Source organism: Oncorhynchus mykiss, chromosome 18 (assembly GCF_013265735.2).
Source record: "Oncorhynchus mykiss isolate Arlee chromosome 18, USDA_OmykA_1.1, whole genome shotgun sequence".
In the NCBI taxonomy this organism is placed as follows: domain Eukaryota; kingdom Metazoa; phylum Chordata; class Actinopteri; order Salmoniformes; family Salmonidae; genus Oncorhynchus; species Oncorhynchus mykiss.
Window position 1 is genome coordinate 18,815,097 of NC_048582.1, and position 27,033 is coordinate 18,842,129.

General features: G+C 43.6%; 1 protein-coding gene across 2 annotated transcripts in view; it reads left to right on the forward strand.

Annotated features, from left to right (window-relative positions):
* Positions 1–27,016, forward strand: part of LOC110495735 (guanine nucleotide-binding protein subunit alpha-11) — a 35,155-nt gene extending 8,139 nt beyond the window's left edge. The window contains exons 2-7 of one of the 2 annotated variants that reach the window (XM_021571132.2): positions 12,974–13,158; positions 13,328–13,482; positions 17,432–17,560; positions 21,128–21,257; positions 21,537–21,690; positions 21,809–27,016. In XM_021571132.2, the coding sequence (XP_021426807.1) occupies positions 12,974–13,158; positions 13,328–13,482; positions 17,432–17,560; positions 21,128–21,257; positions 21,537–21,690; positions 21,809–21,999 (944 nt within the window). In that variant the 3' untranslated portion in view covers positions 22,000–27,016. Of the gene's footprint in view, positions 1–12,973; positions 13,159–13,327; positions 13,483–16,752; positions 16,882–17,431; positions 17,561–21,127; positions 21,258–21,536; positions 21,691–21,808 lie in introns of both variants that reach the window. The other variant, XM_021571133.2, reaches the window with a different exon arrangement.
* The last annotated feature ends 17 nt before the right edge of the window (positions 27,017–27,033 follow it).

The window sequence follows — 27,033 nt, forward strand, 5'->3', positions numbered from 1 at the left end:
CAGACCACTGCAAATCTACCAAGACCTGGCCGTCCCTCAACTTTCAGCTCATACAAGGAGAAGACTGATCAGAGATGCAGCCAAGAGGCCCATGATCACTCTGGATGAACTGCAGAGATCTACAGCTGAGGTGGGAGACTCTGTCCATAGGACAACAATCAGTCGTATATTGCAAAAATCTGGCCTTTATGGAAGAGTGGCAAGAAGAAAGCCATTTCTTAAAGATATCCATAAAAAGTGTCGTTTAAAGTTTGCCACAAGCCACCTGGGAGACACACCAAACATGTGGAAGAAGGTGCTCTGGTCAGATGAAACCAAAATTGAACTTTTTGGCAACAATGCAAAACGTTATGTTTGGCGTAAAAGCAACACAGCTCATCACCCTGAACACACCATCCCCACTGTCAAACATGGTGGTGGCAGCATCATGGTTTGGGCCTGCTTTTCTTCAGCAGGGACAGGGAAGATGGTTAAAATTGATGGGAAGATGGATGGAGCCAAATACAGGACCATTCTGGAAGAAAACCTGATGGAGTCTGCAAAAGACCTGAGACTGGGACCGAGATTTTTCTTCTAACAAGACAATGATCCAAAACATAAAGCAAAATCTACAATGGAATGGTTCAAAAATTAACATATCCAGGTGTTAGAATGGCCAAGTCAAAGTCCAGACCTGAATCCAATCGAGAATCTGTGGAAAGGACTGAAAACTGTTGTTCACAAATGCTCTCCATCCAACATCACTGAGCTCAAGCTGTTTTGCAAGGAGGAATGGGAAAAAATGTCAGTCTCTCGATGTGCAAAACTGATAGAGACATACCCCAAGCGACTTACAGCTGTAATCGCAGCAAAAGGTGGCGCTACAAAGTATTAACTTAAGGGGCTGAATAATTTTGCACGCCCAATTTTTCAGTTTTTGATTTGTTAAAAAAGTTTGAAATATCCAATAAATGTCGTTCCACTTCATGATTGTGTCCCACTTGTTGTTGATTCTTCACAAAAAAATACAGTTTTATATCTTTATGTTTGAAGCCTGAAATGTGGCAAAAGGTCGCAAAGTTCAAGGGGGCCGAATACTTTCGCAAGGCACTGTATATATATATATAATATATACGGTTGAAATTGGAAGTTTACATACACTTAGGTCGGGGTCATTAAAACTAGTTTTTCAGCCACTCCAGTTTCCTTTTAAACTATAGTTTTGGCAAGTCGGTTAGGACATCTACTTTGTGCATAACACACGTAATTTTCCCAACAATTATTTCCAGACAGATTATTTCACTTATAATTCACTGTATCACAATTCCAATTGGTCAGAAGTTTACATACACTAAGTTGACTGTGCCTTTAAACAGCTTGGAAAATTCCAGAAAATGATGTCATGGCTTTAGAAGATTCTGATGGGCTAATTGACATCATTTGAGTCAATTGGAGGTGTACCTTTGGATGTATTTCAAGGCCTACCTTCAAATTCAGTGCCTCTTTGCTTGACATCATGGAATGTAGACCTCCAAGTCTGGCTCATCCTTGGGAGCAATTTCCAAACGCCTGAAGGTACCAGGTTCATCTGTACAAACAATAGTACGCAAGTATAAACACCATGCAGCCGTCATACCGCTCAGGAAGGAGACGCGTTCTGTCTCCTAGAGATGAATGTACTTTGGTGCGAAAACCTTGTGAAGATGCTGGAGGAAACGGGTACAAAAGTATCTATATCCACAGTAAAACAAGTCCTATATCGACATAACCTGAAAGGCCACTCAGGAAGAAGCCACTGCTCCGCCATAAAAAAGCCAGACTAACGTTTGGAACGGCACATGGGAACAAAGATCATACTTTTTGAAGAAATGTCCTCTGGTCTGATGAAACAAAAATAGAACTGTTTGGCCATAATGACCATTGTTATGTTTGGAGGAAAAAGGGGGAGGCTTGCAAGCCAGCAAACACCATCCCAACCGTGAAGCATGGGGTGGCAGCATCATGTTGTGGGGGTGCTTTGCTGCAGTAGGGGCTGGTACACTTCCTAAAATAGATGGTATCATGAGGAAAGGAAATTATGTGGATATATTGACAACATCTCTAGACATCAGTCAGGAAGTTCAAGCTTGGTCGCAAATGGGTCTTCCAAATGGACAATGACCCCAAGCATACTTCCAAAGTTGTGGTAAAATGGCTTAAGGACAACAAAGTCAAGGTATTGGAGTGGCCATCACAAAGCCCTGGCCTCAATCCTATAGAAAATTTGTGGGCAGAACTGAAAAAGTGTGTGCGAGCAAGGAGGCCTACAAACCTGACTCAGTTACACCAGCTCTGTCAGGAGGAATGGGCCAAAATTCACCCAATTTATTGTGGAAAGCTTGTGGAAGGCTACCCAAAACGTTTGATCCAAGTTAAATAATTTAAAGGCAATGCTACCAAATACTAATTGAGTGTATGTAAACTTCTGACCCACTGGGAATGTGATGAAATAAATAAAAGCTGAAATAAATCATTCTCTCTACTATTATTCTGACATTTCACATTCTTAAAATATTGGTGATCCTAATTTACCTAAGACAGGAAATTGTTACTCTGATTAAATGTCAGGAATTGTGAAAAACTGAGTTTAAATGTATTTGTCTAAGGTGTATGTAGACTTCTGACTTTAACTGTGTGTGCGTGATATACACGCATGCATACACACGCGTAAATCACCAGGTAGGGCCTCATAAAAACGGAATCCAGATGTAGAAACGGAATAAAAAAAACTAAACAATTTTAGTTAAATTATTCCGAGGCACATCAACAAGATGCGTATGCCTAATGAACAGCAAAAGCACTAGCCTATGTCAATGTTCTATGCCCCAAAGTACAAAAGTTGAGAAATAAATATCCCACCATATATTTATCAAACATGACTGGCATTTAGCATATATATATATATACATATACATACACACATTTAAATGGACTATTTTGGTTAATGGCCTTGGTGCCCTAGCAGGTGGCCTTGGTGCCCTGGCACACTGGGTTCCTCTTGAATGCCAAAATGGCCTTGCCACTAAGAAATTCCAGGCCTGCTAATAAGACCCTTTTAGTCATCACATTTGTGCCATAAAAATCGGAATTAGTCAAATAATTGTAGCTGAGGCCGAATATTAAAAAATAAATGTAATTTAATTTAGCACTCACGGCCAAAGATATTATTGTTTTTATATTCATGCGATGTCTGACATATTTCTTGGATAACATGATGTTGCTGCTCGCACTGCTCTCTGTGTGCACTGAGTGGTAGTGCACATGGGATGCTGGTCTGTATAAACCAGATGCAACCCGGATATAGACTATCCATGAATTGGCGAACGTGATTAGATTACCTTGAAATTTAACGGGGCGTACATCTTGGATGCAGTCTCCAGTTCTTATACCCCAGTGGTCAGACCCCCACGTCTCTTTCTCCCCCCTTTTCTGTATCCCTCTTTCTCTGCACTCCCTCTCATCATTCCCTTTTTCTGTCTCTTTATATCCCCTCCCTTCCCCCTGTTGATGTCAGAACGGAACTGATTCGCTGGTACATACGTTTGTTCCCCCTTCTTACCCTAAGCTTGGGGATAAGTGTGGGTGTGTATGTGTTTAGGTAGGCCAACTAAGGGAAGTGGGGCGTTACAGCGTAGGTAACGTTGACTGGCCTGCGGCTGACCACAGGATCTCTCAACCTCAGTTGGTAGGCAGCTGGTGTGTGTTGTATGCCTTACGGCTGCCTTGGCTGCTACTCTGTGTGTGTGTGTGTGTGTGCGTTAAATACTGCCAGAGAGCTGCGTATACTTTGGGTCGCCCAGCAGGCATGCTCCTGTGTTTGTCTCTGTACTATGATTAGCTGAATAGTCCTTTATTTCTTCTCCTTTCTAAAGTAGTACACACACACCCACGTTTCCACAACAGGTTCAGGGTACACAAAAACATCATGGGGAAAAACAAATAAAAAAATCCCAAGACACTAAGAAATAGTTATTTAAAAAAAAAGTTGTGAGGCATAGTAGACGGAGCTTGGGCAGCATCGACACGGTCTATGATCACGTTCCCATCCCACAGAAATGAACTACACAGATACTCAACCACAGCTCACCACTGGTTAACCTCACCTAACCTGTTATCAGCAGTCTGCTTTACCACAATGCAAATGTCTACCTCTGGATTTGCAAACACACTTGTGTATATACACTGCTCAAAAAAAAATAAAGGGAACACTAAAATAACACATCCTAGATCTTATTAAATACTTTTTTCTTTACATAGTTGAATGTGCTGACAACAAAATCACACAAATTATCAATGGAAATCAAATTTATCAACCCATGGAGGTCTGGATTTGGAATCACACTCAAAATTAAAGTGGAAAACCACACTACAGGCTGATCCAACTTTGATGTAATGTCCTTAAAACAAGTCAAAATTAGGCTCAGTAGTGTGTGTGGCCTCCACGTGCCTGTATGACCTCCCTACAACGCCTGGGCATGCTCCTGATGAGGTGGCGGATGGTCTCCTGAGGAATATCCTCCCAGACCTGGACAAAAGCATCCGCCAACTCCTTGACAGTCTGTGGTGCAACGTGGCGTTGGTGGATGGAGCGAGACATGATGTCCCAGATGTGCTCAATTGGATTCAAGTCTGGGGAACGGGCGGGCCAGTCCATAGCATCAATGCCTTCCTCTTGCAGGAACTGTGCGGCCCCCCCAAAGAAATGCCACCCCACACCATGACTGACCCACCGCCAAACCGGTCATGCTGGAGGATGTTGCAGGCAGCAGAACGTTCTCCACGGCGTCTCCAGACTGTCACGTCTGCCACGTGCTCAGTGTGAACCTGCTTTCATCTGTGAAGAGCACAGGGCGCCAGTGGCGAATTTGCCAATCTTGGTGTTCTCTGGCAAATGCCAAACGTCCTGCACGGTGTTGGGCTGTAAGCACAACCCCCACCTGTGGACGTCGGGCCCTCATACCACCCTCATGGAGTCTGTTTCTGACCATTTGAGCAGACACTGGAGGTCGTTTTGCAGGGCTCTGGCAGTGCTCCTCCTTGCACAAAGGCGGAGGTAGCGGTCCTGCTGCTGGGTTGTTGCCCTCCTACGGCCTCCTCCACGTCTCCTGATGTACTGGCCTGTCTCCTGGTAGCGCCTCCATGCCCTGGACACTACGCTGACAGACACAGCAAACCTTCTTGCCACAGCTCGCATTGATCTATCATCCTGGATGAGCTGCACTACCTGAGCCACTTGTGTGGGTTGTAGACTCCGTCTCATGCTACCACTAGAGTGAAAGCACCGCCAGCATTCAAAAGTGACCAAAACATCAGCCAGGAAGCATAGGAACTGAGAAGTGGTCTGTGTCACCACCTGTAGAACCACTCCTTTATTGGGGGTGTCTTGCTAATTGCCTATAATTTCCACCTGTTGCCTATTCCATTTGCACAACAGCATGTGAAATTTGTTGTCAATCAGTGTTGCTTCCTAAGTGGACAGTTTGATTTCACAGAAGTGTGATTGACTTGGAGTTACATTGTGTTGTTTAAGTGTTCCCTTTATTAATTTTGAGCAGTGTGTTACACACACACACACGTAAGTCACCAGGTAGGGCCCTATAAAAACAGAATCCAGACTTAGAAACGGAATAAAAAAACAAACCGATTTTAGTTAAAATGATTTACTTGTATTGAACTTAGAAAAGTAGTTAAATTGCACTGAACTGTCAGCAGAGGAAATCCATTCTGAGATTTTACAGGTTGTCTGCATGTGCAGACTGTGGTCTGGTTTGTTGTGTTTCAGCGTCTTTACTATGTACAGTACCAGTCAAAAGTTTGGACACAACTACTCATTGAAGTTTTTTTTTAAATTTAGACTATTTTCTACATTGTAGAATAATAATTAAGACATCAAAACTATGAAATAACATACAGTTGAAGTCGTAAGTTTACATGCACAGCTTGGGAAGTTCCAGAAAATGATGTCATGGCTTTAGCCTATCAGAAGCTTCTAATTGACATCATTTGAGTCAATTGGAGGTGTACCTGTGGATTTATTTCAAGGCCTACCTTCAAACTCAGTGCCTCTTTGCTTGACATCATGGGAAAATCAAAAGAAATCAGCCAAGACCCCCCCCCCCCCAAAAAAAAAAAAAAGTTGTAGACCTCCACAAGTCTGGTTCATCCTTGGGAGCAATTTCCAAATGCCTGAAGGTACCACGTTCATCTGTACAAACAATAGTATGCAAGTATAAACACCATGGGACAACGCAGCCATCATACTTCTCCGGAAGGAGATGCGTTCTGTCTCCTAGAGATTAACGTACTTTGGTGCGAAAAGTGCAAATAAATCCTAGAACAACAGCAAAGGACCTTGTAAAGATGCTGGAGGAAACAGGTACAAAAGTATCTATATCCACAGGAAAACGAGTCCTAAATCAACAACCTGAAAGGCCACTCAGCAAGGAAAACCGCCATTAAAGAATGCCAGACTATGGTTTGCAACTGCACATTGGGACAAAGATTGTACTTTTTTGAGAAATGTCCTCTGATCTGATGAAACAAAAATAGAACTGTTTGGCCATAATGACCATGTGGGAAGCTTGGGGAAGGCCACCTGAAACGTTTGACACAAGTTAAACAATTTAAAGGCAATGCTACCAAACACTAATTGAGTGTATGTAAACTTCTGACGTACTGGGAATGTGATGAATGAAATAAAAGCTGAAATAAATAATTCTCTCTACTATTATTCCGACATTTCACATTCTTAAAATAAAGTGGTACAGGGAAACGGAATTTTTACTAGGATTAAATGCCAGGAATTGTGAAAAACTGAGATGAAATGTATTTGGCCAAGGTGTATGTAAAGTTCCGACTTCAACTGTATTTATACACACACACTACTCAAGTTCAACACAACGTCCAGATTTTTTTGCTGACCGTATTCAATCTTTCTGTTTCCCTGAGGAATTGTATGTTAAACAAACACATTCAACATTTGTGTGCATTTACCAACTCATTTTTCAAATGTGGTGTTTAGTGTCCGCTAAAAATCAGTACTGTTTGTGTGTGTTTCTGTTTGATGAGGTTTTTGCGCAAGGTTCCCTTATTACTCTGCTCTCTTGCCACCATCATATCTGATACCACATACCCCTCTCTTTACCAGACGTGTGTGTGTGTGTGTGTGTGTGTGTGGGCTGTGTGTTTCACCCTGCGCTGTAGCCTCGTGGGCGTTTTTCTAAGCGATGCTGTCTTTCTCGCGCTGCTGCCTGGAAAGACCCAAGTAGTGTCAGCTAGTAAAAGGTGTGTGAGTGTATATGTAACCGTTGCTCTGGTTCGCTCGCTCTCTCTCTGCCGACTGGGAAGGAAAGTGTTATCAAACCCAGTAGTGTGGTCTATTAAAAGGTGACCTCCGTTTTTCTAGGTCGCCACCAAAAAAGAATGGACAGATTCTAGTTCTGAATATCCCAAATGCTTGACAGGGAGGAGAATAAGCGAGTGAGGGACGGGAGAGGCGAAGGGGAAGGGGAGGTGGATGATAATGGGGGAGATGGATTTCCAGCCTCAGGGAGGAAGACAACGATTAGGGGCATGAGAGGAGAGATGGAGTAAGGGCGAGGCTGGGTGAAGAGAAGGGGAGGCGGGAGTGGGCTGGAGGAGAGGATGGAGACAGAGGCTGGTAGTGTGCTCTAGAGGAGAGGAAGCGACAGAACAGAAGCGAGATGGAGGGAGAGATCTTATGACAGGGTCACGAGAAATAAATCAGACCTCAGACTGATCTTTCACTAAGGACACGGGCCGTGTTCCAGTACTGTAACACAGCCTCTTCTCTCCTTGGGCTGCATCCCAAATACTGTGAAGGGGAAATACAAAACTGACCTTACATCAGCAGCATCTTTTATATATACAGTACCAGTCAAAAGTTTGGACACACCTACTCATTCCAGGTTTTTTCTTTATTTTGACTATTTTCTACCTTGTCAAAACTATGAAATAACACATGGAATCATGTAGTAACCAAACAAGTGTTAAACAAAACAACATATATTTGAGATTCTTCAAAGTAGCCACCCTTTGCCTTGATGACAGCTTTGCATTCTCTTAACCTGCTTCATGAGGCAGTCACCTGGAATGCAATTCTATTAACAGGTGTGCCTTTTTCAAAGTTAATTTGTGGATTTTCTTTCCTTAATGCGTTTGAGTCAATCAGTTGTGTTGTGACAAGGTAGGGGGGGTTTACAGAAGATAGCCCTATTTGGTAAAAGACCAAGTCCGTATTATGGCAAGAACAGCTCAAATAAGCAAAGAGAAACGACAGTCCATCATTACTTTAAGACATGAATGTCAATCAATCGGGAACATTTCAAGAACCTTGGAAGTTTCTTCAAGTGCAGTCGCAAAAACATCAGAGCTATGATGAAACTGGCTCTCATGAGGACCGCCACAGGAAAGGAAGACCCAGATTTACCTCTGCTGCAGAGGATGAGTTCATTAGAGTTAACTGCACCTCAGATTGCAGCCCAAATAAATGCTTCCCAGAGTTCAAGTAACAGACACACCTCAACATCAACTGTTCAGAGAAGACTGCGTGAATCAGGCCTTCATGGTCAAATTGCTGCAAAGAAACTACTACTAAAGGACACCAATAAGTAGAAGAGACTTGCTTGGGCAAAGAAACACGAGCAATGGACATTTGACCAGTGAAAATCTGTCCTTTGGTCTGATGAGTCCAAACTGTCTTTGTGAGATGCAGAGTAGGTGAACAGATGATCTCCACATGTGTGGTTCTCACTGTGACGAATGGAGGAAGTGGTGTAATAGTGTCAACAGAAGAGCACCCCCACACCATCAGTGATTTATTTAGAATTCAAGGCACACTTAATCAGCATGGCTACCACAGTGTTTTGCAGAGATACGCCATCCCATCTGGTTTGCGTTTAGTGGGACGATCATTTGTTTTTCAACAGGGCAATGACCCAACACACACCTCCAGGCTGTGTAAGGGCCTTTTGAACAAGGAGAGTGATTGAGTGCTGCATCAGATGACCTGGCGTCCACAATCACCCAACCTCAACCAAATTGAGATGGTTTGGGATGAGTAGGGCGCAGAGTGAAGGAAAAGCAGCCAACAAATGCTCAGCTTATGTGGGAACTCCTTCAAGACTGTTGGAAAAGCATTCCTCATGAACCTGGTTGAGAGAATGAGTGTGCAAAGTTGTCATCAAGACAAAGGGTGGCTACTTTGAAGAATCTAAACTATATTTTGATTTAACACTTTTTTAGGTTACTACATGATTCTATGTGTTATTTCATAGTTTTGATGTCTTTACTATTATTCCACAATGTAGAAATAAAGTAAAACCCCTAAATGAGTAGGCGTGTCCAAACTTTTGACTGGTACTGTATATATATATATATTTATTTTAACCTGTATTTAACTAGACAAGTCAGTTAAGAACAAAGTCTTATTTACAATGATGGCCTACCAAAAGGCCTACTGCGGGGACAGGGGCTTGGATTAAAAATATAGGACAAAACACACATCACGACGAGACACCACAACACTACATAGAGACCAAAGACCACGCCATAGCATGGCAGCTACACATGACAACACAGCATGGTTGCAACACCACATGACAACAACATGGTAGCAACACAACATGGCAGCAGCACAACGGTTGCGCAACAGTTGTCTAGAAACAGCCTCATCCTCCTCCTCAGTATTGTATCTAACAGACTGAAAAGAGGAGCAGAGCCCTTCTACATAGCAGCAGCGTGAGATGGAGAGAGAGAGCTTGAGGCGTAGTTATATTTACTATCCGCTACGAAAGAAAGAGGGGAAAAAATGCAGGAGGAGAGAATAGGGTTGCCATGGCAACCGGAATATGGCTGCTCTTCAAAAACCTTGAATGTAGGTGGTGGTGTTTCTTTCTCTCCATCTCTTTCTCCATCTCTTTCCGTTTGCAGATATAGCAGATCTGTGTTTAGGGATTGACGTGGCAGTAGCCTGGTGTTAGCCTGCCTCAGGGTATATGTGTATTTCTGTGCATATGGTGCAGAGAGGCTGAGCAATATGGGTTACCAGCAGCCCCCTTGGCTAGTGAGGGTTTAGCCAGCGAGGTGAAGTAAATCTAGCTAAAACGGTTACTTTGCCAAATGTGTGTGTTGTGAGTTCTCATAAAACCACTGCATCAGAAAATGAATTTCTGATCGGTTCAGATGGTACCTCGCCGTTTCTTTCCGTCTCGTTCGTACAAGACACGACCCAGGTGAGGACAGCTGGTGCCAGAAATCAATCAGTTAATTACCAGGGAGAGCAGAGTTGCAGCAGTACTGTAGGGGAACACCCCTCCTTTAAAGGGCAAGCGGCTCAAGTTGTTTAATCTCACCCAATGATATGGCTGATTATCGTCTTCCATAACTCCCCCCCCCCCCCCCCCCCCCCCCCCTCTCAGATGGCTGTAGTATCGGGACAAAGAACCTTTGACATATCTGAGAGCATAAACAGTTTAGCGTAATCAATTAGATCTGTTCCCAGTACTGTTTTGTAAGGCATGGTGTCTGGCTGGGCCCTGGAGAGGCTTGTGTTTGCTAAAGGAGATGAGGGTATGGCAGGGTCCCAAGTTTCTACTGGAAAGACGGGGGTCTACTTCTGACAGTCAAGTCATGTGACAGTTTTGTTTGAACCAATCCCCTGCCTCCCCTGGATTATATACGGAAAACAAAAATAGAATCGCAACTTGCAACAATTCCATTGATTTGTACTGTGTTACAGTTTATATGAGGAAATCGGTCAATTAAAATATATGAATTAGGCCCTAATCTATGGGATTTCACGACTGGTGACAGATACCTTCAAAAAAATAGTCCTCACAATGGTCCTCAGGATCTCTTCGCTGTATTTTTGTGCATTCAAATTGCCATCGATTTAAAATTGGTAGAGAAATCAACATTCAATTCTCTGACAACAGCTCTGGTGGACATTCCTGCAGTCAGTATGCCAATTGCACGCTTCATCAACCTGAGACATCTGTGGCATTGTGTTGTGACAACTGCACATTATATATTGGCCTTTGTATTGTCCCCAGCAAAATGTGCACCTGTGTAATGATCGTGCTGTTTAATCGGCTTCTTGATATGCCACACCTGTCAGGTGGATGGATTCTTTTGGCAAAGAAGAAATGTTCACTAACAGGGATGGAAACACATTTGTGCACAAAATTTGAGCGAGAGTTTTTGTGCGTATGGAATATTTCTGGGATCTATTATTTCAGCTCATGGAACATGGGACCAACACTTTACATGTTGCGTTTTTGTTGTTTTGTTGTCATTGGTTGGATAGAGCCTCATTTGAACCCATTCCTCTGTTTACGATTGTTACTCTTCTCACGGAAGTGTGCACTCATTCATTCCTCTTCATGGATTGGAAAGAACTGGTGAAAGAAGGAATGTTTAGGCAGTGGAAACTCCCTGTAGCCCATACCTACACCAAGCCAATGATTTTAAATTCATGAGGTTGGAGTGAGCAAGCAGTCCTTTGTGGAAACTGTGAGGGGAGTCTAACTGGGGGTCTTACAGTAGTAGGATTTCATAGTAACCCCAAACCGTCCTATGGTTTGTAGTTGACCATGGGGGTGAAAAGAGCCAGTGTGCGACTGGATACTGCAGTGCAGGCTGGGTTGAATGGAGCTCTGGGTGGTGCTGGTGGGGGTGTCGGTCTGAGGAGGATCATATGACTGTGGAGATCTGACAAACATCTGGTTCCTTCTGTTAGACGCTGTCTGCTGCTGTCGTAGCTGTTTGTGTTAAAGAACGACACTGTTGAAACGGATCTCACTGGATTCCCCTTCACCCTGGCACTCACAACACCCTCCCTCGCTTTCTCGCTCTCCCCCGCTCTCCGTCTCGCTCCCGCTCTCCATCTCGTTTGCGCTCTCCGTCTCGCTCGCGCTGGCTCTGTATACTATGCTCTCCAGTGATGTATTGAAGGTTTAACGCAATTTACACACTTTTTTTTTTATGAATAGCGTTTACACACCTATCCCGCTAAACTAGCGCACCTGTTGCACAGCACAGGGTGTCGGATGCATTTGCTGTTTTGTTTTGGTCGTGTTTCATATTATTTTGTGCCCAATAGGAATGAATGGTAAGTAATGTGTAGCCATTTTGGAGTCACTTTTATTGTAAATAAGAATAGAATGTTTTCTAAACATTTTAAAGTGGATGCTACCATGGTTACGGATAGTCCTGGATGAATCGTGAATAACGATGAGTGAAAGTTAGATGCACAAATATCATACCCCGAAGACATGCTAACCTCTCACCATTACAAGCATCCACATTTTAATGTAGAAGTGTAAGAAATTCATTTTTATTGTGCCCAATAAAATGTAATGGTAAATAATCTGAAACACAACCAAAACAAACAGCAAATGCATCAAACACATTTGTAGTCACAAGCTTCATGTAATCAATGCGTGCGAAGGATATGGGACCAAATGCAAAAATGTTGACTACTTTAATACACAAATGAATTTGTCCCAATACTTTTGGTCCCCTTAACTCCCCCTCGCCATTTATGTACAAAAATAGTTGTAGTTTCTAAACCGTTCACACAATATAGATGAAAATACCCTCAATAAAGTTCAGTCTGCACTTTTCGAATCCAACGTGCTGGAGTGCAGAGTCAAAACGAATACTTCTGGAGCTCACTGTAGGTGTGTGTGTCCAGGTATAGGAGAGAGTGGTGCTAACAGTGGTTGTTCTATGTGTGTGTCCAGGTACAGTAGAGTGTTGCTAACAGTGGTTGTTCTATGTGAGTGTCTGGTACAGGAGAGAGTGGGGCTAACAGTGGTTGTTCTATGTGAGTGTCTGGTACAGGAGAGAGTGGGGCTAACAGTGGTTGTTCTATGTGAGTGTCTGGTACAGGAGAGAGTGGTGCTAACAGTGGTTGTTCTATGTGTGTGACCAGGTACAGGAGAGAGTGGGAAGAGTACATTCATCAAGCAGATGAGGATCATCCACGGGGCGGGCTACACAGAGGAGGACAAGAGGGGTTTCATCAGGCTGGTGTACCAGAACATCTTCACCTCCATGCAGTCTATGATCAAAGCCACAGAGAACCTCAAGATCCCCTTCAAATACGAACAGAACCGGGTAGGAAGTACTAACGCAACCATTAAAAAAAACACTGCCATCCACACACACAACCAGAATAGGCTTGGTCAGAACGCATCTACAGTCACTCTCACTCACACAAACACTATCTAGTTCCAATGCGCTCACTCTTCCCTCCTCTCTCTGTCTCTCTCCCCTCCCTCCCCAGTCTAATGCCATGTTAGTGAAGGAGGTGGACATAGAGAAGATCTGTGGTTTCGACCAGCCCTACATCAGCGCCATCAAGACCCTGTGGGCCGACCCTGGGATACAGGAGGCCTACGACAGACGCAGGGAATACCAGCTATCAGACTCCACTAAATAGTATGTCTCTGTGTGTAAGAGGTTGTTCATGTGGGGGAGGGGTGGATGTGAGCGCACGTGGGTGTGTTGGGGTTAAGGCATTTGCGTGTGTGTGTGTGTGTGTGTGTGTGTGTGTGTGTGGTTCACTCTGGTGCCTCTCGACCGGTTGCCCCAACTCCAGAGAGCTGATGGCTAGAAATGAAGTGAGATACTGACTGTCACACACACAGTGCATTTGGAAAGTATTCAGACCCCTTCACTTTTTCCATGTTTAGTTACTTTACAGCCTTATTTTAAAATGCTAATTTATAGCTGTATTTGGGTTTCTCCCATTTTTGTTCTGCAGATCCTCTCACACACTGTCAGGTTGGATGGGGAGTGTTGATGCACAGCTATTTTCAGGTCTGTCCAGGGATGTTCGACCGGGTTCAAGTCCGGGCTCTGGCTGGGCAACTCAAGGACATTGAGATTTGTCCCGACGCCACGCAGCAGTGGCTTCGGGACACTCTTGGCTGTGTGCTTATGGTTGTTGTCCTGTTGGAAGGTGAACCTTCGCCCCAGTCTTAGGTCCTGAGCTCTCTGGAGCAGGTTTTCTTCAAGGATCTCTGTACTTTGCTCCGTTCATCTTTCCCTTGATCCTTACTAGTCCCCTTGTCCCTGCCGCATAAAAACATCCCCACAGCATGATGCTGCCACCACCATGCTTCACCCTAGATATGGTATTGGCCAGGTGATGAGCAGTGTCTGGTTTCCTCTAGACGTGACGCTTGGCATTCAGGCCAAAGAGTTCAATCGTGGTTTCATTAGACCAGAGAATCTTGTTTCTCATGGTCAAAGTCCTTTAGGTGCCTTTTGGCAAACTCCAAGTGGGCTGTCATGTGCCTTTTTACTTAGGCGTGGCTTCCGTTTGGCCACTTTACCATAAAGGCCTGGTTGGTGGAGTGCTGCAGAGATGGTTGTCCTTCTGGAAGGTTCTCCCATCTCCACAGAGGAACTCTGGAGCGCTGTTAGAGTGACCATCGGGTTCTTGGTCATCTCCCTGACCAAGGCCCTTCTCCCCCGATTGCTCAGTTTGGCCGGAGAGTCAGCATTAAAGAATAGTGAAGACCACTGTGTTCTTGGACCTTCAAAGCTGCAGACATTTTTTGGTACCCTTCCCCAAATTCCTGAGCTCAATTTTGAGTCTCATAGCAAAGTCAAATCAAATCAAATGTATTTATATAGCCCTTCTTACATCAGCCTGATATATCAAAGTGCTGTACAGAAACCCAGCCTAAAAACCCCAAACAGCAAGCAATGCAGGTGTAGAAGCACGGTGGCTAGGAAAAACTCCCTACAAAGGCCAAAACCTAGGAAGAAACCTAGAGAGGAACCAGGCTATGAGGGGTGGCCAGTCCTCTTCTGGCTGTGCCGGGTGGAGATTATAACAGAACATGGCCAAGATGTTCAAATGTTCATAGTAATAATAATCACAGTTGTTGTCGAGGGTGCAACAGGTCAGCACCTCAGGAGAAAATGTCAGTTGGCTTTTCATAGCCGATCATTCAGAGTATCTCTACCCCTCCTTCTGTCTCTAGAGAATTGAAAACAGCAGGTCTGGGACAGGTAGCACATGAACAGGTCAGGGTTCCATAGCCGCAGGCAGAACAGTTGAAACTGGAGCAGCAGCATGGCCAGGTGGACTGGGGACAGCAAGGGGTCATCGTGCCAGGTAGTCCTGAGGCATGGTCCTCGGGCTCAGGTCCTCTGAGAAAGAGAGAATTAGAGAGGGCATACTTAAATTCACACAGGACACCGGATAAGACAGGAGAAATACTCCAGATATAACAGACTGACCCTAGCGCCCCGACACATAAACTACTGCAGCATAAATACTGGAGGCTGAGACAGGAGGGGTCAGGAGACACTGTGGCCCCATCCGATGATACCCCCGGACAGGGCCAAAGGGTCTGTATACTTATGTAAATAAGTTATTTCTGTTTTTGACAAGCCTGTTTTTGCTTTGTCAAATGGGGTGTTGTGTGTAGATTGATTGAGGATTTTTTTTTTGTAACCCATTTTAGAATAAGGCTGTAACGTAACAAAAATGTGGGAAAAAATACTTTCTGAATGCACTGTACACACACACACACACACACACACACTACAGTTCATGCACTTCTCTCTCCACCCCTCACACTCAGCTAAATGAAAGCTTATGTTGAACATACACCATTGCTTTACCTTCTAAGAGGTGCTAGGAATAAATCTCCAGTACTTATTCAACAATAATACACTACTACACACGCATTTACCATTCTGTCTATTGCTTACATTTAAGTCAAGTCAAACCTTAGAAGAAATTGAATCGTGTGTGTGTGAGCGTAATGTTGATCTTTGATTCCTGGTTGGTTGCCTGTTAACGTTATGAGAGGACACCATCTCTGCTGACACCCGGCTAATTGGACATCAGGACCTTGATAAGCTGAATTGGGTGTGTTTGAGTTGGACTGGGCTGGAACGAACTCCTGCACACCCAAGGCATCTCTAGGGCCAGGGTTGAAGAATCGCTACCAACGCTGCCCCCTGTCAAAAACCCTGTTGTATTACAGCTAATCAGTCTCTTCTGCCCGTGTGTGTGTGTGTGTGTGTGTGTGTGTGAGAGAGGGAGAATTACATGCTGACCACAGTGCTCACGTCGTAAGCATGGCAAGATAAATGTACACAGACGTTATCATTGCACCCACACTGCTTGCGCACCTCAACGAGCGTCTCCATAGCCAGGCTCTAATATATAGAACTTGGTTCTATTTGTGACGCTTGACAAGCTGCAAGTCCCGCCTCTCCCAGCTCCTCATTGGTTTTTCGGATGATATACCCACAGAGTGATTGAAGGATGAACTGAGGTCCACAGTCCAGTTGGTGGTGGTAATGCACCTTAAAGTTGGTTGCACACCGCCATATAAAGTCAAAGGAGAAGAAGCCCGAAGGAGGAGAGATTACTAGAAACAAACTCTGTTTACCCTTTTATCTGTGGATTCATTGTCGGCGTAGAGGACCTTGTGCATTTCAGGTAAAATAACAACCCAATGTTTATATAATTATTTACGACCTGTCCCCCAAATTAATGTAGTTGGTTCAGAGTTTGTTTTGATATTTCAACCTGCGTGTCTTGATCGCGTCTGGTGTGGTTGGACAAAATCAACATGCGTGCAATGGCGCACAAACGAGCAGTCTGGTCAGCATGTTGGTGTGTATGTGCAGCCATCCAGTTTCTTTAGTGATAGACTGTGTGTCTGTGTGTATCTTCAGTTACCTTAGTGATATAGACCGCGTCACCGCGGAGGGATATGTTCCTACTCAGCAGGATGTGCTTCGTGTCCGGGTCCCCACCACGGGAATCATAGAGTACCCGTTTGACCTGGAGAACTGCATCTTCAGGTACCGTCACGGTACTGCAGCGAGGGACTGCTCCTTCTCTGCCTCTGCTGCTTCCACCGACGTCCTCACTATGTCACTGTCCTGCAACACACTGACACACACACACCCAGGTCCCCACATAGCAACTCTCTGAGACTGGGCCCACTCAGGACAACCCAACTGTTATGTAATCGTTGCAGAACCCCAAACTAGAAAGGATGTGAAATGGCATCAAAATGGCTTGTTAGCTTGATGCAAAAATTGCTACAACTAAACTAAGGCCTCAAGGTGTTTTATTGTGACGGTAAAGACCTGAAACGGACGTTCTCAGAGTTGCTTTGGGGGGTGAGTGGGTCTGTGTATTGGGCTCGGGGTGGTGTTGGAAGCCTAATACGGACCAACACCACTGTTCTTCTAGACTTGGTACGGTCGCCCAAGCCTTCCACACTGGACTGATCCACCTTCTCTGGATTGGTAGGGGTGTGTGGCGGTAATGCTAACTGTCTACCGTGCTTTATATGACTGTGGTCTGTCTCTTTCTGTCTCTCTCTCTTTCTCCCTCGGTTTGTAGCTATCTAACTGATCTGGACCGTATCTCAGACAACAACTATCTGCCCACACAGCAAGATGTTCTGAGGGTGCGAATCCCCACCACCGGCATCATAGAGTACCCCTTCGACTTGTCAAGCATCATTTTCAGGTAGACAATGCTAGTGTGCTAACTTTAGCCTAGCAAATGCATCACAGTCAGGTGGAGTTGCTAACATTAGCCTAGCAAATGCATTATTTTCAGGTAGACAATGCTAACGTGCTAACATGAGCCCAGCAAAAGCATCAGTCAGGTGGTGCAATTAACATCCGCTTTCAAAAAGCATCCTATTCAAGTAGAAGAGGCTAAGGTGCTAACATTGGCCTAGCAAATGCATCATTCAGGAAGGGGATGCTAGCATCAGTGCCCTTGTGCAGTCATGTTAACCAGTGAATCATCCCATGACCCTGCTCCGTTACTTCTTAAAATGCATCCTCCTTTTCTCAAAGTAATCACTGCTTTGGCATGAGCGCATCGGTGAAAGTTAGGGTCCCACTTTAAGCTTTCACCAATCCAGTCATGTCATGAATTAGTGGTTACTTTAAATTAAGGAAGAATGCATTTATTTATCAGTATTTGGACAGGGCATACCGATGTGTGCGTTCTTTTCACATGTCATACGTTCTGGTTGTTCCATAACTATCATTGAACTCTTCGATCAGCAGTGGACAGAGCTGTGTTTTATTGTAGGCTTGATCTCCACCATTATGGCCCGATCTCTCTCTCTCGCTCTCTCTCTCTCACACACACCCACCCAACCTCCTCCACTCAGACACATCCTCGTGAGTCCAAAGTCCTACATTCTGGCGCCCGTCTTTTTAAAATGGGTCACCCTCTTTCTCCTCTCCTCCCCTCTGTTCATCCTGGCAGAGGAAAAGAGGTCGTCCTCTCTCTCTCTCCCAGTGAAGGATGTTATTTTGGGCCTGAGGTCCTGCAGGGCTCTGATTGGCTCTTGGTCTCTGTGGACTGCAGTATCCCATGCTACAACAGGAGGGCGTTTCATCACAAATGAAATCGCATACATTCACTATCTGTTTAATTCAAAGACAGGACTATGCAAATCTAGGCCTCGAAGACCACAGTACTGCTGGTTGCCTTTTCCCTGGATGTTAAATCATTGATTAATATCGCTGACTTAGAACAAGTCTCACCTGGTCTGAATCAGTTCCTGGTACATAATGTAACTTGATCAGACAGACTAACATTTTACATGACTTACCTTTGCTTCTACTTGAATCGTTTAACACAGAAGAACACTTAACAAAACCTAAAAGACAACCTAGGAGGACAGTGGCAAAGAGAAACGGAAGGAAGAAACCTTGACATGCACACACTCTCACACACACACACTTCAGTCAGAACTACTCGGAGGACACTCCTGTCGTTCACCCAGCAAAGGAATCCCGCCATCAGAGGTGCCTTCTGTATCCCTCCATCTTCTTCCCTTTTTTTATTCTCATCCCTTCCTCAGTCTTCATCTGCTCCTCTTTCTCTGTTCCTAGTCCTCTCTCTACCTCCTCTCCCATTCTCCTCTTTCTCTGTTCCTAGTCCTCTCTCTACCTCCTCTCCCGTTCTCCTCTTTCTCTGTTCCTAGTCCTCTCTCTACCTCCTCTCCCGTTCTCCTCTTTCTCTGTTCCTAGTCCTCTCTCTACCTCCTCTCCCGTTCTCCTCTTTTTGTCTCACCTCCACCAGGGTTGCACAATTGCGCTTGGCTCATGCTTCAGGGACACGGACACACACACACACACACACACACACACTAGGGAACGGTGGGAGAGCTGGTTTGCTTTTTTTGCCCTCCCATCTTGCCACTGGGTGGACTAGGTAGAATTCTCCTCCATCCACTGATCCAGGATCTGATATACCTTCATCCCCCTTATGGTTAATGTTTTGAATTGGGGTAAGGTTATCTGATCCTAGATCAGAGGTTAGGGGCAACTTGAGAATGGTGATGGGCACCGCTCACTCTTTACTGATGATCCATTCACTAGGTAACACTTTATGCATAGATAAGGTTATAAACTGCCTATAACATAGGCCTACATAAACTAAATGATGTAATGATAATAAGCAGTTTAAAGTCAGATCTTCAAGAAGTAAAGTGTTACCTACATTTGTTTCCACACTGTGTTACATACAGTATCAGTCAAAAGTTTGGACACAATCATGTAGTAACCAACAAAGTGTTAAACATATATTTGAGATTATTCTAAGTAGCCACACTTTGCCTTGATGACAGCTTTGCAAACTCTTGGCATTCTCTCAACCAGCTTCATGAGGAATGCTTTTCCAGACCTCTTGGATTTCCCACATATGCTGAGCACTTGTTGGCTGATTTTCCTTCACTCTGCGGTCCAACTCATCCCTCGAGTGATTGTGGAGGCCAGGTCATCTGATGCAGCACTCCATCACTATCCTTGGTCAAATAGCCATTAGACAGCCTGGAGGTGTGTGTTGGGTAATCTCCTGTTGAAAAACAAATGATAGGCCCACTAAGCACAAACAGATGGGATGGTGTATCGCTGCAGAATGGTGTGGTAGCCATGCTGGTTAAATGTGCCTTGAATTTTAAATAAATCACCAGCAAAGTAACCCCACACCATCTTGCTTTCCTGTGGCGGTCCTCATGAGAGCCAGTTTCATCATAGCGCTTGATGGTTTTTGCGACTGCACTTAAAGAAACTTTCAAAGTTCTTGAAATCTTCTGCATTGACTGACCTTCATGTCTTAAAGTAATTATGGACTGTTGTTTCTCTTTGCTTATTGTAGTCGTTCTTGTCATAATGTGGACTTGGTCTTTTACCAAATAGGGCTATCTTCTATATACCACCCCTACCATGTCACAACACAACTGATTGTCTCAAACGCATTAAGAAGGAAAGAAATTCCACACGTTAACTTTAAACAAGGCACACCCGTTATATGAAATGCATTCCAGGTGACTACCTTATGAAGCTGGTTGAGAGAACGACCAAAGAGTGTGCAAAGCTGTCATCAAGGCAAAGGGTGGCTACTTTGAAGAATCTCCAATAGAAAATATATTTTGATTTGTTTAACATTTTTTGGGGTTACTACATGATTCCAGATGTGTTATTTCATAGTTTTGATGTCTTCTATTATTCCACAATGTAGAAAATAGTAAAAATAAAGAAAAACCCTGGAATAAGTAGGTGTGTTCAAACTTGACTGGTACTGTATTTCAGTTTATGATCTGTGTGTGTTTTCCACCGTAGGCTCTCCTTCTAACTGTGACCTCTCAGGGCCGTAGATGAGACAGAATTCAGCGAACAAACTATCCTCCATGTTGCCACCAAACGTTCTCGTTTAGATTCTCAGTGGAATGGGATTGTCTTGGAACGTTAGGTGCCAAAATGGCGGCCATTAGGATTCTACATCTCAAGTTTGCCACCACCCTTTTGTATATGTGTGTGGTTTTGGGCTCAGTCTTCATGTAGCTGTTGAATCCATCCATACACTACTGTATGTAGAGTTAAATCACAGACATAGAAAATCAATGAGGACCAACCCTTTTGCATGGATGGATTCAGGAAGCCATTTTAGAGTTTTTCTTATTAGTTGTTCTTTTAGTTGTTCCACAAACACAACAACACTGTTTAACGTCTCTTCTCTCTTGTCCTCTGTGTCCTGGCACCTCTCCTCGCTCCGTCCATGCTCCAGGATGGTGGATGTAGGGGGTCAAAGGTCAGAGAGGAGGAAGTGGATCCACTGTTTTGAGAATGTCACTTCCATCATGTTCCTGGTGGCCCTCAGCGAGTACGACCAAGTCCTGGTGGAGTCTGACAACGAGGTGTGTACACACACACACTAGGGAAAGGTGGGAGAGATGGCTCGCCTTTTTGCCCTCCCGGTTTCCAATAGTGAAACATTGGTGGACTAGGTAGAATTTGACTCTATCCAGTGATCCAGGATCTGATATGCCTTAATGGTTCATTTTTGGAGTTGGGGTTAGGTAATCTGATCCTAGATCTGTGGTTATCATGTCAAAGATACCACACACTCGCCGCACACATCACAGCACACACACACATCAAACTCCCTTACTAACTGTCCTCTGTTCCTCTGTCAGAACCGTATGGAGGAGAGTAAGGCGTTGTTTAGGACCATCATCACCTACCCCTGGTTCCAGAACTCCTCAGTCATCCTGTTCCTCAACAAGAAGGATCTGCTGGAGGAGAAGATCTCATACTCCCACCTGGTCGATTACTTCCCTGAGTTTGATGGTGTGTGTGTGTCTGTCTACAGTTACCTTCGTGATATACCGTGTGTCTGATGGTTTCTGACTACCGTGATGCGGGATTGACTGTGTGTGTGTGTGTGCTCGTGTCTGTGCCGCCCCAGGTCCCCAGCGAGATGCCCAGGCAGGCCGGGAGTTTATCCTGAAGATGTTTGTGGACCTGAACCCGGATAGCGACAAGATCATCTACTCACACTTCACCTGCGCCACGGACACCGAGAACATCCGCTTCGTCTTCGCTGCCGTCAAAGACACCATCCTGCAGCTCAACCTCAAAGAATACAACCTGGTCTGAGAGACTCTTGCACACACACGCACACACTCTTCCCAGTTGCACAGCTTAGCCTACACACACACACACACACACACACACACGGACACCTATGAAGCTTACACACACCTACATGTCTAGTTGATCTTTCCCCTCCTGCTTTTCACTCCAGCGATTTTAAGACCCCTCTCTTCCAATATCTCTCCTCCCATTCGCTCTCTCATTCCTTCCCTCTTTCTACCCTTTTGCCATAAGCCTGTCCTCTCCCTCGTTCTCAGCAGCTTGTCAGTCTCCTCTTCTCCACACCACACATACACACACGCCATGCAGTATACAGTGACTACGGGAGGGGACAGTGTGTGTGTGTGTGTGTGTGTGTGTGTGTGTCTGCGTGTTTGTGTGTGAGAAGGTGAGAAGGTGAGGAAGAGGACCAGTGTGGTCAGTGAACTGTGGGTCTTTATCCCTTGAACCATCAGTCAACTGGCCTGAGATCACATCCTCTGATTTGGTGGAAGGAGTGACCCAAACGCAAGGCAAAAAAACACCTGAGAGGGTGATGTTTTACACTCTATAAGGGAGGGGATAAAGACTGGGAGTGGGGTGGAGACGATGAGGTAACAAAGGAAGCCACTAGGACCCGAGCAGGAAGTGATGTCACACACAAATGAGGAGTCAGACCAAGGATTCTGTTTGCACCTCGCATCGATGAATGTATACTCCCGAGTGATCGTTGCAAACGCAAAAAAATATATATAATTAAATATGTTATAAAGTAATTACATATGTAGACAAAATACACTAAGACTGAAAGCACCAGAAGGAGTGGAAAAAGCTAATTGATTAAATATGTGTATCGCTGAGCTTTTTTACAAATAGTTTTTAATAATAGTAACTTGTTGCTACGTCAACTTCTATCTGACGACTAAGAAGTGGTTTGAAAAGTTTTAGAAGCGGTTAACAAAACAAAATCTCGTATTTAAAAAATTTGCAAAATTGCCAAAATATCACAAAAACAAGATGGTAACCAGAAACTGACTCTAATTTTATCCTTTACAGACGACTGTGGTTGTTCATGTTTAGGTTTGATCACATCGCTTCCCTCCTTCACTGGTATACTGACTGATACACCGGAACCTTCCGTTTGACATCCGCAGTACCATGTTCTGTTTGATACACGCTACATTAAGATTACCGAACATCCAAAACTCGCTACTATGTTCTGATTGGACAGTCGCTGAGGGGGAGGGAGTCATGAATGGATGATGTCATCAGCATACGGTACATCAGTCTGAAAGAATGACATCACGTGTTAAGTTGCCCGGCGACCCAAATAGATGTGCTCTGGAGATTCTGGGCAATCCATCCCCACAAATGACACGGTGGCATCCATTATCCCAGACACACAGGAAGCTTTACGTTGTTTACTTTTTTTTACTGTATAGACACTTTTGTTTGTTGATGAGCGGTGGTTGTTGATTGGTGGGAGCGGGGGACGTATGATCCTGCCTCCCAAATGGACAGCGCACTCTGAAGTCTACAAAAAGTTATTGTTTGTGTATATTTCTGTTTGTAAATACATGTACACAGAAATGCTCCTGTACAAAAACACTCTGTGGTACAAAAAATCTTTGGCAAAAAAAAAACACAAAAAAAAGAAAATCCACTTTTTTCGATAGTGTACTGTTTTTGTTTTCCTATGAATTTGCTAGTATTTATACTGTGATTCTGGATTTCTTTGATGATTGATAATCAGTTGATTATAAGAGGACTACACACACAGAGGGCTGCAGTGAGAGGAAAGGAACAGTCTCAGAACAGAGGTTCTAAACCATCAGGAGCCTTCTAGTCTAGAACCTTTAGAACATTCTAGATCCTCGGCTCTCCTCTGCAGCTTCTCCCTACTAACACTAGAGCAGATTAGTTATTCACAATATGTTGACTAAAGACATGATATTAAAAGAGTAACTAAATAAAGATTTTTTTTTTTTTTTTTTTTATTTAATAATTTATGGAACCAGGTTTGAAGGTGTTGATAATTTGACTGCTTTTGTTTCTATCATGTTGAAATGCGGTCGGGGCTAGACTTGAGTCTAATCTGCTGTAACAAAACAAACGTCTACTATAGTATGTACTAAATCTCTGCTTTCTTTTTTTCTCTTAAGACAATTCCAGATGTACTTTGCCATTCTATCTATATCCATGTTAAATTCTTTGGTTTTCTTCTCACATTAAGTCACTTTGTTTCGTTTCATTGATGAAAACTTGTATTTCTCCTCTTGGGTTTCTAATAGGCACAGCTCTGTAACTGCATACATAGGAAATGTACCATATGAACGTAGGTGAATTTTTATAACCAGTGATTGGAGACCAGTACGGTCTATGCTTGCTCTGTCGTTGTAATTTAAACACAGTTTGCGTTGTCGTTGGTTTGAGTTGTTTTAGTTCAAGTTCCGAGGCTTGCTTTGATAGAACCAGTGACGTTGCAGATCTACTTTTTAACCTCTTTCTACAGGCAACTTTTCTTCATTATTCTCATTAAGGGCTATCGCCATGCATCAGACAGGCAGGCAGATGGGGGAGACGGGGCTCAATTCGGTTTTCAATTCATGAAGTGAGTGGAAATTCGATGAGTGAATTCACAAATCCTAGAAAGCGATGGGCAGTAGAGGACATGGGTACACTGTTGCATTCTGTCCTCAAGGGCTGCAGTTTTGCTGTGGTTTTTTTCTGTTGCCTTCTAACCAAAAATGGATTTCTACCTGTGAAATCAGGTGTTTGCAATCGCTAGCCGATTGGTAACATTCATTGATCAAGCAAATGCCGGGGAGAAATGAAAACCAGCAGGAATGTGGACTTCGAAGCACTGGGTTGTGCAGCCCTGGTTTTAGGTTCACAGTCAACGAAGCCATTCACTCATGAGTGTTTGTGGGGATCATTTTGTTTCAACAAGGACTGTGTGTGAATACAGCTGTGGTAGGATACATGACCAACACTATCATTAGAAGGTAAATTTTTGTACTTTTTATTTCTCTGGATCAACAGTGGATCAGACAAGCTTCCAGCTCCGAATGAGGGAATCTCTCAAGCCCCAAGTTCCCTACTTCACTGTTTGATGTGTTATCATCAGGGGTGTGATCCTGGATCAGCTTACCCTCCCTCAATGCTAACCTTAAAGACCCAGTGCAGTCAATTGTGATTTTCCTGTATTTTGTATAGATTTCCACACTGACGTTGGAATAATCTTGTGAAATTGGTGATAATGCTATTTTAGTGTAAGAGCTGTTTGAAAAGACCGCCTGAAATTTCTGCCTGTTTTGGTGGGATGAGGTTTTGATTTGTCTGTTCGATATCACCATGCGGTAAATTAGTTAATAAACCAATCAAGTTTCAAACCTCTCTGCCAATAACAGCTAGTTTTCAGTTTTCCCCATGCCACTCACACCACTTCGACAGTCCTAGCAAAATTCATGCTTGATAAATTACTCTTGCTAAAAAGCTATTTTTGTTCGTTTTCACTCAAAATGCTTCAAAAATAATAAAAGTAAGGTACTTAATTGTTACCCAGAAATTACTTGATTTTGAGGTAAAAAAACAATAATTTAAAAACGTCTGCATTGGGCCTTTATCCATTAGGGGGGATGCAAAAGTGACCTTAGATCAGTGTTAAGGGGAACTTTCCTTCTATTGTTCTACTGTTAGTTTTACCATCTGGGGGTGTGCTTTGTGCTTGTTGAGGAGATTTTACACATTGTCAATAGACACTCCTACAGTAGAGGCAGGGTGGTAAACCAGGTGTTAAAATGCTATTCCAAGTTAAAGCATAGCTGCACAACACATAGCTCTAGCACACCTGTGCAGGATTTTGTTCCATACCAGCACTAACACCCCAGTCAACTGATTGAGAACTAATCGTGGTTTTGGATTTAGACCGCAACTAGTTGAACCAAGTGTGTTAGTGTTGTACTGGAACTAAAGCCTGCACACTGCAGCCAGTATTAGAGGATGTTATCCAAGTATGACATGCAGTATTTAATTCAGTGTTGACCTGCCCACAAACAATGTGTTGAATACAACTCGCATAGCAAACAGACAAGCACTTGGGCTCCTGTACTGCCTCCACAATGAAGGGTGAAAACAGCCCTAACTACAATCATCTAACTTGGTGATTAATCAGTTATATTTATAGGAAACACTACTAATCTCTTGTTTACCACTTTCTGTGGGTTAATTGGTTGGCACTCCTGAAGTGTCTGCACATTAGGGCCCATAGTTTTTCCTAGGCTTTAACTAGGACCCAGAGTTTTACCTGGTCAGATTAACATGGACATGGTGCATATTGAGAATTTAGCTTGACTTATTTCCTTTCAATCTTTTTTGTAAGATTAAAAAAACATTACCGGAACACTATTGTATTTTGGACCACTTGATTTATTTTTTAATCTAAGGAAACCTGAGGGTTAAATGTTTTAGTTGGTGTATAAAAGATACAATGCTGTTTTTGTTTCTTTATTTTGTATGTAACCCAAATGTAAATTATGTATTATATTGTGTGCCAACCCAACTCTCTCTAGAGCCAGGCTCTCTCTCTCTCTCTTAAGTGCCAACGCTGACATCATCATCAGGGAACAGCCATCTTGGATGGTCCCATTTTTAAGAACACCAGAGACCTAAACACGTGGCGACTACGCCACCCCTAACAAAAACTATAAGTACACATTTTTTGTGTAATTATATAATTGCATGTATTGTTTAGTGTTGGGAGGAAGTGAGGCCTCGGAAAAATGTATTGGCTGATGCAGAGATCTTGATGAAAGGGTGAAATCGGTTATTGATTGATCGGTTGGTTATGTATTATTGATTTGCAATACTCTCGCCATATTTCTTTTTTTGTTGTGTGTTTTCATGCATTTGTTTCAACCACTGTTGCCTGATCCTCATTCAAACATGAACATGATTTATTACGATCATCGCCGCCTTCTAAGAGAGAACATAATGACAAGGTATCTGTTTTAAATTTAAATAAATTTGTTCGTATACTTGCTGATGGTGTGTGTGTGG